The sequence below is a fragment of the Leptonotus elevatus genome, chromosome 3 (genome assembly GCF_054856555.1).
Source record: "Leptonotus elevatus isolate MCC_2025b chromosome 3, RoL_Lele_1.0, whole genome shotgun sequence".
In the NCBI taxonomy this organism is placed as follows: Eukaryota; Metazoa; Chordata; class Actinopteri; order Syngnathiformes; family Syngnathidae; genus Leptonotus; species Leptonotus elevatus.
This window is the reverse complement of record NC_141241.1, coordinates 22,683,535-22,699,108: the sequence shown is the minus strand read 5'-3', so window position 1 is coordinate 22,699,108 and position 15,574 is coordinate 22,683,535. Positions and strand designations below refer to the sequence as shown.

Sequence of the window (15,574 nt, the reverse complement as noted above, 5' to 3'; positions counted from 1 at the left end):
TGTAATATATATTAAATCATAGCAGCACAAATGAACAAAACAGATTATTTCCCCCACATTTTGTGTGGGGAGGCTAGCTTGAGCCACCATGTTCAAAGTGCCAGATCACATCTTTTGCCTTCATTTAATAACTATACAATCGAGCTACATCTACACGACTGATTCAGTAATTGACTCGCCTGTAATGAAGTGATTGCTACACAAGCAATGAGAAGGATCGCAAATCCTCCGTCTTGTTGTTCACGCTTTTTATGGCTACTGTGATCCATTGGCTACGCATTGGTTCCTCTTTTGGTAGCCCTGAGAATGCATGATCCTTTTTTTTTTTTTGCGTCTTCTTGTTGTGGACAGTTGCTCCACAATAGCTGTGGCGTTTGCCGTTTATTCAAAGTGGCAGATGCGTTTTCTATGCTGCCAAAATGGCTGAGCTGACACGTGACGTCAACGTCCGGAACTCTATTGGCACTAACACAGCCCCATACCATCACATATGCTGGCTTTTGAACTTTGCGTCCATAACAGTCAGAATGGTTCTTTTCCTTTTTAACCCAGAGGGCACGATGTCCACAATTTTCCAAAACAATTTGAAATGAATTGACCAGGTCCATGGCAGTTAAATCGAGGTTCCACTGTATAGTTTTTACAGTCATAACAACTCTCTGAGAGAAACCAACTACAATGGTTTGACATCCCTGAGCCGTAAATGAAAGATCAGTGACTTTTGTTTATCACGTGTTAACCTCCAATCAGCGAAGAACATGAAGTGTTAATTGAATCAGTTTTCCAAACTGTGTTGTTTTCTTGCCAGTGGTGTTTCAGTGGGGAGTGTGTCCCAGCTGGACATTACCCAGACAGAGTCAACGGTGGCTGGGGTACGTGGAGTGAGTGGTCTGCCTGCTCAAGGTCGTGTGGGGCAGGAGTCGAGAGTGCGCAGCGGGACTGTGATGATCCAGTGTAAGTTTTATGAGGTTTATTTTCAATTCCTTTTTACTTGAGTTTATATATTCATACTAATCAGACATTTTGGTACACTGCACGGTCTAATTAGAGCCAATACTTTTATGTTCATCAGTACTCAAAAGATGTTTAACCTTTAATCCAAAAGGTTGTAGTGGTCCTTCTTCTTCTGGAGGACTGGACAAGAACCATCCTGGTGTTACTAACCTGGTCTCGCTAACTGTCCTAATGGGGCCTTCGTTAAATCCGCCAGGAGAAGAAAGGCCACTTACAGCTGAGCCTGCAGATAGTAACAGGAAGCCGAGGGTGGTGGTGGTCCCGTACGTGGTGGTTGGTTTGTCAGAGAAACTCCGAATGATTTGTTTTTCATCAAATGAAAGATGGTTCACCCCAAAGACAGAACTCAAAGATGCTAACTCAGCACAGCGCTTAATGCTGTGCAGTGTTGTGAGGAATGCAATGAGGAACCAAATAGCCTTTGAACAAGTGCATGGCACTACTTTGTTTTGTTTTGTTTTCGGGATCCAGAGACCTTCCTCTACCAAATAGCCTTTGAACAAGTGCATGGCACTACTTTGTTTTGTTTTGTTTTCGGGATCCAGAGACCTTCCTCTGAGAACGTGATCAAAATTTGGATAAGGATATTATTGTTTGAAACGTGTAAAAGAAGCCCTCGATGTCAAACTAGAAAAGCTGTTTTTAAACACCTATCGACCGTGTGCAACTATGTCCTGACTCGAAGGTACCAGTAATTGAAAGCAGGTTCTTTTTATAGAACACAGTTCTCAGTAATTCTATTCCTAGGCATAATTTGCTAGACGTAACGATTGCAATTAAGAGAGGGAAAAAAACAGCGCTATAATATCCTGGGCTCGGCTGCTTATGTGCCTCGTTCTCACGTCAGAGTTGGCCTACAGAGTAGAGAAGGATGGGGGGCGGGGATGGGGGGTGGGGGGTCAGCTGTGTGACCAACTGTGATTGGGCTCATGGTCACGGTGAGAATGAGGCAGGATCACCCCACTCTCGCTGGACGTTGCAGTTTCTAATAAGTGAGTTTATCATTATGTGGAAAGCGTTCTCAAAAGCAAGTCACGTGTTCTTTTTCGCTATACAATTATTGATGTTTGAATTAGTTTTGGCTCAAATTGAATGAAAAGGACCACTGTAAATATTCCGAAATGTAAGTAGCCAAGTGTCATATTTTGGGTACCGTATTCAGAGGGGGAAAAAATTACCTGGTGGATTAGAAGAGAGCTGATATCCTTGCAGAAATAATGACAGGCAGAAGCTCTTCTTTGTTATCATTCTCAGTGTTTAAATTTGTCATAACAGTTGGGCATAAAAACCCAAATAGAGTATTTCATTTTCTCTGACGCCAATAAGATTTGAGCCGGACATTTTCCGAAGGCACTGTGAAAACTGCGTTGACCTTTTTGGTCTTCTTGGCATACTTTGAGATTCATGTCATCTACTTTTGTCTATTATTTATTAGAATTTATTTCCTATTCATTTTACCAGAAGCCAAAGGCAACAAACAACATCCTCAACAAAAAAGTAAAAATCCAATTCGATTCAATTATAATTATAATTATAATGTCTCATCATAATTTAGACCCATCTTTTGCCTATGTAGATACCTTTGCAACATAACCTGCTTCGTATTTGTCATGTCCTTCCTTCCATATTGCTATTACGCATATATACCGATTTACATCTCCTGCCTACCTCCACCAACAGCCCCATCCACCACCGCCCCCGCTGTTTTCTTACCCCTGGGTAAGTAGGTCATGGTTGATGTGTTGTCTCTTAGCAACTGCATCTCATCGACCCATTGCCTTGCATTGGATGAGCTTAAGGCCTTGCTGTATGTTCCGCATTAAACTCTAGTAAACAGTAGTCGATATTGGTGAGAATCTGATCATCACGTTCCTCAACTTCCTCACCAGTAGCGTATTTACATAAATATCCTGTTTTATTTCTCGCTCCGGAAGGATACCATCTTTCTTCACCTTTCTGTGTTTTCTTACTCACTTAAGGTGCCATTTGTTTGTTCTGTTTCATTAGTTTGTGCCTGGTTGCTTACGTCAGGTTTCATTTTAAGTACACGACTCCGTATGCTCACACCATATGTTTGGTGCATATTGGTTTGCCCTGTTCTGCACCAGGTCATCATCGTCATCACTAATTTGTGTTTCCTGTTGTGCTTCTTCTTTTGTCATAAACTTTACTATCCTGCGTTTCTACACTGTCTGAATGGAAAACTAACTAGGTAGTGTTATTTTTGTTAAACCCAACAAAGATTTCCTCCTCACACTTGGAGTCTAGTTCTTTTTGTTGTGTTGTGCACAAACGTAATTGTTGAAACATCTGTTTCTCTCAACAGCTGCTGTCTGGATTGCGTAAGTCCATATTAACGTCGTTGGGAACCCACTCAATTAGCATGCACCATGTCATCACTGTCAAATAGTGTGTGGCAATTATGCTCAGCGGTGCCATTTTGAAGTGATGAATGTGATGCTGGTGTCTCATGCCTAATGATAGTTTTACTTAACAAACTTTGGCAGTTTTTACCCATAAACTCTGTTCCATTATCAGATCTGCAGCATTTGACCTTCCCGTACGGGTCTATAGCAATGCTTCTCAATTATTATGGGCCTGCTTGAGCGGAGCAAGCAGGCACATATTACTATCCACCCTAGAAAAGGGTTTATTATGGGCCTGCTAAGCGGAGCAAGCAGCAGCGAAGCTGCTGCTTGCGGAGCAAGCAGGCACATATTACTATCCTAGAAAAGGGGTTTATTTTTTTTATTATGGGCCTGCAGCGAAGCTGCTGCTTGCGGAGCAAGCAGGCACATATTACTATCCACCCTAGAAAAGTGTTTAATTATGGGCCTGCTAAGCGGAGCAAGCAGCAGCGAAGCTGCTGCTTGCGGAGCAAGCAGGCACATATTACTATCCTAGAAAAAGTGGTTTATTTTTTTTATTTTTTATTATTTTTATTAGTTTTGGCTCAAATTGAATGAAAAGGACCACTGTAAATATTCCGAAATGTAAGTAGCCAAGTGTCATATTTTGGGTACCGTATTCAGAGGGGGAAAAAATTACCTGGTGGATTAGAAGAGAGCTGATATCCTTGCAGAAATAATGACAGGCAGAAGCTCTTCTTTGTTATCATTCTCAGTGTTTAAATTTGTCATAACAGTTGGGCATAAAAACCCAAATAGAGTATTTCATTTTCTCTGACGCCAATAAGATTTGAGCCGGACATTTTCCGAAGGCACTGTGAAAACTGCGTTGACCTTTTTGGTCTTCTTGGCATACTTTGAGATTCATGTCATCTACTTTTGTCTATTATTTATTAGAATTTATTTCCTATTCATTTTACCAGAAGCCAAAGGCAACAAACAACATCCTCAACAAAAAAGTAAAAATCCAATTCGATTCAATTATAATTATAATTATAATGTCTCATCATAATTTAGACCCATCTTTTGCCTATGTAGATACCTTTGCAACATAACCTGCTTCGTATTTGTCATGTCCTTCCTTCCATATTGCTATTACGCATATATACCGATTTACATCTCCTGCCTACCTCCACCAACAGCCCCATCCACCACCGCCCCCGCTGTTTTCTTACCCCTGGGTAAGTAGGTCATGGTTGATGTGTTGTCTCTTAGCAACTGCATCTCATCGACCCATTGCCTTGCATTGGATGAGCTTAAGGCCTTGCTGTATGTTCCGCATTAAACTCTAGTAAACAGTAGTCGATATTGGTGAGAATCTGATCATCACGTTCCTCAACTTCCTCACCAGTAGCGTATTTACATAAATATCCTGTTTTATTTCTCGCTCCGGAAGGATACCATCTTTCTTCACCTTTCTGTGTTTTCTTACTCACTTAAGGTGCCATTTGTTTGTTCTGTTTCATTAGTTTGTGCCTGGTTGCTTACGTCAGGTTTCATTTTAAGTACACGACTCCGTATGCTCACACCATATGTTTGGTGCATATTGGTTTGCCCTGTTCTGCACCAGGTCATCATCGTCATCACTAATTTGTGTTTCCTGTTGTGCTTCTTCTTTTGTCATAAACTTTACTATCCTGCGTTTCTACACTGTCTGAATGGAAAACTAACTAGGTAGTGTTATTTTTGTTAAACCCAACAAAGATTTCCTCCTCACACTTGGAGTCTAGTTCTTTTTGTTGTGTTGTGCACAAACGTAATTGTTGAAACATCTGTTTCTCTCAACAGCTGCTGTCTGGATTGCGTAAGTCCATATTAACGTCGTTGGGAACCCACTCAATTAGCATGCACCATGTCATCACTGTCAAATAGTGTGTGGCAATTATGCTCAGCGGTGCCATTTTGAAGTGATGAATGTGATGCTGGTGTCTCATGCCTAATGATAGTTTTACTTAACAAACTTTGGCAGTTTTTACCCATAAACTCTGTTCCATTATCAGATCTGCAGCATTTGACCTTCCCGTACGGGTCTATAGCAATGCTTCTCAATTATTATGGGCCTGCTTGAGCGGAGCAAGCAGGCACATATTACTATCCACCCTAGAAAAGGGTTTATTATGGGCCTGCTAAGCGGAGCAAGCAGCAGCGAAGCTGCTGCTTGCGGAGCAAGCAGGCACATATTACTATCCTAGAAAAGGGGTTTATTTTTTTTATTATGGGCCTGCAGCGAAGCTGCTGCTTGCGGAGCAAGCAGGCACATATTACTATCCACCCTAGAAAAGTGTTTAATTATGGGCCTGCTAAGCGGAGCAAGCAGCAGCGAAGCTGCTGCTTGCGGAGCAAGCAGGCACATATTACTATCCTAGAAAAAGTGGTTTATTTTTTTTATTTTTTATTATTCCACAGATTTTTCACCAAAAATGCAGCCCGTACCGTAGATCGCACCGGGACAAATGAGGTATCAAACGATGCGGCTCGATCTGACTCGCTGCGCTATTATTTTTATAAGAATTCCCAGTTACCATGGCGACACAATTCCCCAAAATGTCCCCCAAAAAGTCCCATAGGAATGAATGGGAATCCGAAAATGATCACATCAAATCAAGCACCTTTTTCCAAGACACGCTGCGCACGCATACGTTAACCGACCGATATGAAAATTAGCTCATTTTGTTGGAATTTTTGTCATCTTTAGCTCAGTGTCAAAAAAAAAATTAAGGAATGAAAGCTCTCCCCCCTGTGCGGGTTCAAAGACAGTGAGCAAAGGGGTGAAAGTCGCCTTTCTTGCATCAGTTAGAGCGTGACTAATTAAGGTCTGAGTGCTGGGAACCAAAAAATATATTTCCAAAAGTTTCACTTCAACTCGTCACCATGGCCACAATCTTTGCTCACTAGACATCAAATTCGCACATTTTGTAGCCACAAGCCTCTGCTTTCTGAAGAACTAAGTTTTATTTGGCTAAGGTGTCATTTAGTACCTTTATTTTCACTTTAAGCGAGGAGAAGTCGCACATTTTTGATCTCTTTTCAATGTAATTTTCGCCGTTTTTGCCTCTTCATTTTCGATCAATCATAAGTTTTCAACCTGCTCTCATTTGGTCATTTTTCATCCGATTAAAAAACTGAGAACATGCTCGCGTCCCCCAAACCCTTGCCGTTCTAACGAGCCATTTCTGGAATCTGCATCTTCAACCGTTAAGTCGCGAGAGGCTTTTGTTTGAGGTGAGCGTAATCCTATACAAATCAATGGAGTGTTGGTGCGTGACGTCTCCTCACAACTTAAAATCAAATGTGTGTGCGTGAATGTGCATGTTTTGTAAAGGGGCAGTGAGATACTGTTAATTATGGTAGATTCCACATTTCTTGACCGATTTCAATGGTTTGAATTTTAAACTGTTCAGCTCATTGAAATGTTACTTAAAATCAAATGTGTGTGCGTGAATGTGCATGTTTCTTAAAGGGGCAGTAAGATACTTTATTTGATCTTGATTATGGTTAACTTGCACATTTCTAGAGCGATTTCAACGGTTTAAATTTTAAACTGTTCAGCTCATTGAAATGTTAGTTAAAATCTAATGTGTGTGCGTGAATGTGCATATTTCTTAAAGGGACAGTAAGATACTTTATTTGATCTTGATTATGGTTAACTTTTACATTTCTTGAGCGATTTCAATGGTTGAAATTTTAAACTGTTCAGCTCATTTAAATGTTAGTTAAAATCAAATGTATGTGCGTGAATGTGCATGTTTCTTAAAGGGCCAGTAATACTTTTAGTTGATTATAACTTCCACATTTCTTGAGCGATTTCAATGGTTGAAAGTTTAAACTGTTCAGCTCATTGAAAAGAGTTAGCAGGCCCATTCAAAATTTCCGCGGGAATTTTTCTAGTTTCTATTAGTACCGATGGACCTCTCAGTCTGTCACTGACGGACGCCCGTTTTGTTGACAGTTGACAAATAACTGACTGACGGAATGCCCACCATTGTCTGTCTGTCCTAAAATAGCAGTGATGAAGTAATGACAGAAGCGTGGTTTAAATAACATGACAGACTGACGATTACAGTTTGGTTTGGTTTGAAAAACATTACGGACTGTCGATGACGGAAGGGCGCCCAGGACGCTGAATAATGAATGAACGAGCAAAATGTTGTAAATTGATCCCCTCTGTCATTCACAGTGTATGAATACAGTGTTCCCTCGTTTATCACTGGTGTTACAAGTAGTCAGCTTTATTTTTTGCATTTATTATAAATGTTTTAAGACTGTAAAACTCCCGTACCGCACACGTTATACACTTTTTTCATAGAGGCATTTCCGTTTACTCAAATTTCTCTCGTTTAAAAACTCCCAATGTTCAAACCTTAATAAAATTAAATAATAATAAGAAATGCATGCAATATTGCACACAACAAAAATCCACGAACAGCAAGACCACGAAAAGTGAACCGCGTTATGCAAGGGGAAATGTTAATATAACCTGTTGTGTTTGAGAATGGTATGTGCTTGCTGAAAATCTCACTGTTCAGACTTCTGGAGCGATATCAGCACCGTATAGAGGCTGACAATGCGCCGCTTGCCTGCACCCACATAATCATTTCTTAATATTTGTAGCCCCAACCCAACTTCAGAAAACAGGTGAGCTGTGATTGGTCACTGCCTGAGTCCTGAGCAAATGCGATATCATCTTCAGTCGACTGCAAGTGGCAAAATGGCCACCCGCTCAGATGGATACAAATGGATGGATTTTGCTGCTTAACTCATATTCCACAAATGTAATATTAATCAGAATGTCATTTTTAGACTAGAAAGGTCACATATAACATATTATTGTCACAAAATACTTAAGGTTGGCTTCCCCTTTAAGTGACCCAAAAACGTAGTCTCTCACAGTTAGTGTTTTTGTCATCCCCGTCAAAAATTTGTCTTACTCCAGTTATTCGCCGACTCTTTGTACTACTCGACATTGGGCTTGCGGCTTCTTTCTGGTAGTAAAGATCTGGCTTCAGTTGGATTTTGAGCACAGAACCTGTTGGCAGGGTGGTACTACAGTAAAAAAACAAACAAAAAAACGGATAATATATTGTTATAATGATGAAAGAATTACTGCATGCAACCTGTCTCGTCTGACAGTGTGGAAGAAAAACGTTATACAAAGCAACAAAAAATCAAAAGAACACTTTTTTGTAACATGCATGCAATAAAGTACCAACACACTATTTGAGAGCATATACATTAACAATATATTGCATGTTCTAATATTTTGTAAATGTATCCTCAGTTAGTACTTTGGTGATGATCTCCCAGTCTATAATGTGGTAAAATAATGTGGCTTTAAAATGAGTATGGAGAAAAAACTTTGTGTCAAATGCGTCCCTTGAAGTTTTGACTGATGTGAAGTGTGGACAGGAGTGGTAGGGGGTTATTCAATTCACACCTGTCTGTCACTCACTGTCAAAAGTTAGGTTGTTACCAGGCATTGGGTGGCAGCACATTTTAAGTCAGACAGTTTAAGTTAAATACAGTTGATTAAAATAGGCCATACAAATCATTGCTAATAATCAATGTTTACAAGAAGAAGAAAAAAAATTCAATTTGCTCAGTTAGCTTCTGAATATAATTTAGTAGAGTATATAAAAAAAGAAATGAAAACACCACCACCTATATTGACCAAGTATGAGTGCACTTTAAATTTTTGCTGACACAGTCCAGCAGATTGGGTTGACTGGATCCATGTTGTCTTCCAGGCTTTTGCGAATACATGTTCACCCAGAGGGTGTGTCCTGTCATCAATTGACGCTAACAGCTGATCTGATCTGCTCACTAATGATTATTTTAAACATCGATTAATCTGTCCATAATTTTTTAATTGATGAATCTGATTTTTTTTTTTTTAATCCAGGACAATATTTCAAACTGACAATGCAGAAATTATACAAACATATATTATAATTCAATTCCTGGTTTGATCTGTAGCATGCAGTGTTAAGAAACACGGTCCGGTCTATAGTCCAGGACAATATTTCAAACTGACAATGCAGAAATTATACAAACATATATTATATTTCAATTCCTGGTTTGAACTGTAGCATGCAGTGTTAAGAAACACAGTCCGGTCTATAGTTGAGCTGCAGGTGATCGGCAATGAAAGGCATTGATCAGCATATGCAGATAAGAAATCGGCCAATCACGATCCACTAGATAATAAGTTCCTGTATCGCAAAGTTATAAAAGCCAATGAGCTAATCATAAATTAAAACAGAATAAAGAAGCAACAAAAGCAAATGTTATTTACAACTAGAAAAATTCCCGCGGAAATTTTGAATGGGCCTGCTAACTCGCGTGGAAACACGCAATAAAAATAACATTTAAACCATTGAAATCGCTCAAGAAATGTGCAAGTTAACCATAATCAAGATCAAATAAAGTATCTTACTGTCCCTTTAAGAAATATGCACATTCACGCACACACATTTGATTTTAACCAACATTTCAAAGAGCTGAACAGTTTAAAATTTAAACCATTGAAATCGCTCAAGAAATGTAAAAGTTAACCATAATCAAGATCAAATAAAGTATCTTACTGCCCCTTTAAGAAACATGCACATTCACGCACACACATTTGATTTTAAGTAACATTTCAATGAGCTGAACAGTTTAACATTTAAACCATTGAAATCGCTCAAGAAATGTAAAAGTTAACCATAATCTACTAAAAGTATTACTGCCCCTTTAAGAAACATGCACATTCATGCACACACATTTGATTTTAACTAACATTTCAATGAGCTGAACAGTTTAAAATTTCAACCATTGAAATCGCTCAAGAAATGTAAAAGTTAACCATAATCAAGATCAAATAAAGTATCTTACTGTCCCTTTAAGAAATATGCACATTCACGCACACACATTTGATTTTAACCAACATTTCAATGAGCTGAACAGTTTAAAATTCAAACCATTGAAATCGCTTAAGAAATGTAAAAGTTAACCATAATCAACAGTATGTTACTGCCCCTTTAAGAAACATGCACATTCACGCACACACATTTGATTTTAAGTAACATTTCAATGAGCTGAACAGTTTAAAATTTAAACCATTGAAATCGCTCAAGAAATGTGGAATCTACCATAATCAACAGTATCTTACTGCCCCTTTACAAAACATGCACATTCACGCACACACATTTGATTTTAAGTTGTTAGGAGACGTCACGCACCAACGTTCCATTGATTTGTATAGGATTACGCTCACCTCAAACAAAAGCCTCTCGCGACTTAACGGTTGAAGATGCAGATTCCAGAAATGGCTCGTTAGAACGGCAAGGGTTTGGGGAACGCGAGCATGTTCTCAGTTTTTTAATCGGATGAAAAATGACCAAATGAGAGCAGGTTGAAAACTTATGATTGATGGAAAATGAAGAGGGGAAAACGGCGAAAATAACATTGAAAAGAGATCAAAATTGTGCGACTTCTCCTCGCTTAAAGTGAAAATAAAGGTACTAAATGACACCTTAGCCAAATAAAACTTAGTTCTTCAGAAAGCAGAAGCTTGTGACTACAAAATGTGCGAATTTGATGTCTAGTGAGCAGAGATTGTGGCCATGGTGACGAGTTGAAGTGAAACTTGAAATCAATTTTTTCCCTGTCTACACTCTGTTTCTTAATTGGTCCGCTCTAGCTCATGCAATACACACACATGGGATAAAGGATATTTCACTCACTGTCTTTGAACCCGCACAGGGGGGAGAGCTTTCATTCCTTAAATTTTTTTTTGACACTGAGCTAAAGATGACAAAAATTCCAACAAAATGAGCTAAAATTCATATCGGTCGGTTAACGTATGCGCGCGCAGCGTGTCTTGGAAAAAGGTGCTTGATTGGAGTTGATCTCTTTCGGTTTCCCATTCATTCCTATGGGACTTTTTTTTGGGAGTTTTTTGGGAATAGCGTCGCCATGGTAACTGGGAATTCTTATAAAAATAATAGCGCAGCGAGTCAGATCGAGCCGCATCGTTTGATACCTCATTTGTGCCGGTGCGATCTACGGTACGGGCCGCATTTTTGCGGAAAATAATAAACCCTTTTTCCCTTTTTCTAGGATAGTAATATGTGCCTTCTGCTTCGCAGCAGGCCCATAATAAAGTTGTAACAACACTGTCCTTCAGTCCCAGGAACAAGGGGAAGTACTGCCTGGGAGAAAGACAGCGGTATCGCATCTGTAACACAAGACCGTGTCCAAACAACGTGCCCACATTTAGAGACCTCCAGTGCAGTCACTTCAACAGCGCACCCTACAAGGGCAAATTCTACAAGTGGGTGGCCGTCATTAGCAGAGGTGAGCAGGCCGATTTTGATTCAAGTTGACAACCTGATGCTTTGTGGCCGTGTCTACTGTAACACCTTGTCTCACACGTTTGTGTCCATCTTCTGCTTCAGTCAGTCCTTGTGAACTCCACTGCCGTCCACTGAATGAACATTTCTCGGAAAAGATGCTCGATGCTGTCACTGATGGCACGCCGTGCTTTGAAGGCAACAAAAGCCGAAACATGTGCATCAATGGCATCTGTAAGGTAGCAGCATGTCTGTTTAATATATCTCTAAGAGAAAATTTCATTTCATTTTTCTAATTAATTAAACCACTGGTTAGATATACTGTACTGTATTCCTTGTATGTATTTGGTGAAATGCTGTATATGCTACATTCTCTTTACAGCAGTGCTTCTCAATTATTTATTACAGGAGGAAAAAAAAAAATGCTCGCCCCTCCAACTCTCCACCGCGACAATAAATAGTGTAATTTGTCTATATAATTGTTGTAAGTACACCTCTGCTGGATCCCTCCACACACTCTGACAATAAGAGTGCCACTGCCCCCTACTGTAGTGGATGTACACACACACACGCCCCTCTATTTGAGAGGCACTGCTTTTCAGTAATGCGTTGTGCAATTGACATTTTGCATTGCATGTTATTCAAAATATGGTGAGTGTGGATGATTGTTCGTCTCTGTGTGCCCTGGATTGGCTGGCAACCAGTTCCGGGTGTACCCCGCCTGGGATAGACTCCAGTGACCCCCCCCCCCCCCCCCCCCGCGATCCTTGTGAGGACTAAGCGGTTAAGAAAATGGATAGATGGATTTTATTCAAAATGCTGTGCCCATTATTTTTCAAGATAAAATCCACTTGACTATCTGGGCCAAAATGCCAGTTACTGATACACTCTTGGATACAGATTAGACTAAAGATTCCATGACATTTTGTGACATTTTTGTTAGACACTCATTATTTTCACAATTTCACATAGCAATGACATTATCCAGCCATCCGTTTTCTATAGCGATTGTCCTCCTTATTATGGTTGGAGTTGGAGTCCATGAATATTTCCCCTCTTCCCGTACAGACAGGGACTAAAACATTTATATATATATATATGTATATATATATATATATATATATATATATATATATATATATATATATATATATATATATATATGATTCTATTCATGTTTACCTCACAATAAACACATTTTGTATTACAAACTTTTATTTTTCAATAAAAAAAGGTTCAGTGAATGTGCACAGTAAATTTTGTCAGGTACATTTTACTCTATAAAGTCTATATCCGGTCCCAGTCTAAACTAGAGTAAGTTTTACACTTGGAAGAAAGGTAAATATTAATAATACGATTTTTTTTTTGTTTTAAACACTCAGGTGTTGTGGATCGTTCACAGAACTTTTAAATTGGGAGAAGGCCAAGCAACCCGCTGAGCCATGCCAGTCCTATTGTGTGTCAGTATATTGCTGGTGTCAGGAATCCTCATACCTCCCGACCATTTTTGGTCTTTTGGATATAACAGCAATGTTATTCAACAGTAGCCGTGGCATAGCTCAAGTGATAGAGTAGCCGTCTCCCATGCTGAAGGTTGTGGGATTGTTGGGATTTTATTTTATTTTTTAAATTATATATAATATGTGACTCTCTTCCAAGTGTAAAGTTTTAGTTCTGGGACCGAATATAATCTTTTTCAGAGTAAAATTTACTCTACGAAATGAACTCTGTGCATAAGAAACTTGTGGGGTTCAGTACCTTCAACAAGGTTAAGAACAACTGGTGTAGATCATGTTTTGTGTTGTGTTATTCCTATTGCCAGAATGTCGGCTGTGACTACGTAATTGAGTCAAATGCGGCGGAGGATCGATGCGGAGTGTGCCTTGGTAACGGCTCCACCTGTGCAACTGTGAGGAAAACATTTGAGGAGAGTGAAGGACTTGGTATGTCTCTCAATTTCAGCTGATTTCACGATGGACTGAGCATTGTTATTATTGGATAGTGTTTCTCAACTCATAAAATCGACAACACTATAGATGGTTTCTGTTTTGGCAAGGATTCTTGCCAATGAATGTGATTTTGTCCTTATTTAATTGACTCCTTAATGAACATGTGCCAAACCTTTTTGGATTCTGCTTCACAATGTACTTCCGGTATGCATGAACTGTGATTCCACAAGCATTTCCACTGAGATGAGATGCATTGTCATCAAGGTTATGTGGACATTGGACTGATCCCCGAGGGATCATGGGACATCAGGATTGAGGAGATGGCCGAAGCTGGAAATTTTCTAGCGCTCAGAGGTGACAGTCCCAACAAGTATTATCTGAATGGCGGCTGGACTATACAATGGAATGGCGAGTACAAGGCAGCTGGGGCCATATTTACCTATGAACGGACAGGACATTTAGAGAACCTGACCTCACCTGGGCCCACCATGGAACCACTGTGGATTCAGGTGGGATTGATCATGAAATTCAACTTTTTTTTAATTTTATTATACCTATCAATACAGATGTGGTTGCGTCCAAACTCTGCAATTAACAGTGTTTTTCCATTTACTGAGCAAATGGACTCTTTCAGGCTTCTGACCTCATCACAGTACAAACAAAACTCTTATTAAAAGCTGGCATTTTAGTAGGATTAAGTGGAACAGCCCAAAAAATTTCATAGGTCCTATTTGGAGAATTTTTTTTATTTTGAAATGACTGGTAGTTTCTGATCATCTCATGGCCATGACGGGGTCCCTGAAGAGTCATTTCTTAGATCCCTTTTGTTTAGTCTGTATATGTTACCCTTGGGTCAAATGCTTCAAAATGTCAATCATGGCTATGCGGATGGCACACAGCTAATTTCCCAGCAGTTTAATTAAAGAATTGCGGCACTGTTTGAATCAAATTAACAATTGGATGAGCCAAAATCCCCTTTAGTTTAACAAAAACAAAACTGCTGTAGTTAGTAAACACTTGGAGTAAAGGTTAAGGTCTTGTAATACAAAAATTCAAATTCTAGAGCTTTCAGCTGTAGGGTAAGTAAACGATTTTATGGAAACAGTAACAGTAACTTATTTAATTAGCGCAGAATGGAGACAGTAATTTACTTGTTTTACAGTATACTGCATTAGAATAAACTGAGTGTGCAATACTTCTCTTGTCTTGAAACTTCAAAATTCTAATCCCAGAAAATTATTGCAGTACTGTAAACTCTTTTAAAGCTGTACTCTTACATTTTTTTTACCCTCCCCTGCCCTCCTCTCATCACCTCTCCTCTCTTAAAATGTTCTCCCATCTCCCAAGCTGATATGACTAAAATCATCATTTCCAGGAAATCTTCGCACATGCTCTTAAATCCTTCTGACCTTAAGAGCAAGCTGAATTCTCGCCGTATTCATTCACAAATACTACGGGATCTTGTACTGCTCCCGCTGATACGTTTGCAACCAACCTTTTTTTTAGGTCCGACCAATCAGGCGTTGTTTGGGGCGGGATGGAACAGTGAGAGGATTTTTATCTGGTAAAGATGTTCGTGCTTCCCCTTTTCCACATCACGGATGACGCCCTCACTTGGCTGACATTCTACCTTTCAGACTGGAATTTTTTTTAATCAATAACTGCTTCTCCTCTATTGCCCCACTTGTACCTCAAGGCATCCCTCAGGGCTCGGCAATTGGTCCATCTCCCCCTTGGTCAGATTATCCTTTGCCATGGCCTCCACTTTCACTGTTGCAGATGACATCCAAATTTACTTATCGGCCAAATCTATAGACCATCAAGCCCAACCCACCTCCTCTAACTGCATTTCTAATATTAGCTCCTGGATGCA

At 39.6% G+C, this 15,574-nt stretch overlaps 1 protein-coding gene across 1 annotated transcript in view; it reads left to right on the top strand.

Annotated features, from left to right (window-relative positions):
• Window positions 1-15,574, top strand: part of adamts7 (a disintegrin-like and metallopeptidase (reprolysin type) with thrombospondin type 1 motif, 7) — a 92,411-nt gene that overhangs the window by 46,534 nt on the left and 30,303 nt on the right. Inside the window, exons 11-15 of the mRNA XM_086071613.1 lie at window positions 809-954; window positions 11,587-11,756; window positions 11,858-11,991; window positions 13,575-13,695; window positions 13,966-14,210. Of these exons, the coding sequence (XP_085927739.1) occupies window positions 809-954; window positions 11,587-11,756; window positions 11,858-11,991; window positions 13,575-13,695; window positions 13,966-14,210 (816 nt within the window). The remainder of the gene's footprint in view (window positions 1-808; window positions 955-11,586; window positions 11,757-11,857; window positions 11,992-13,574; window positions 13,696-13,965; window positions 14,211-15,574) is intronic.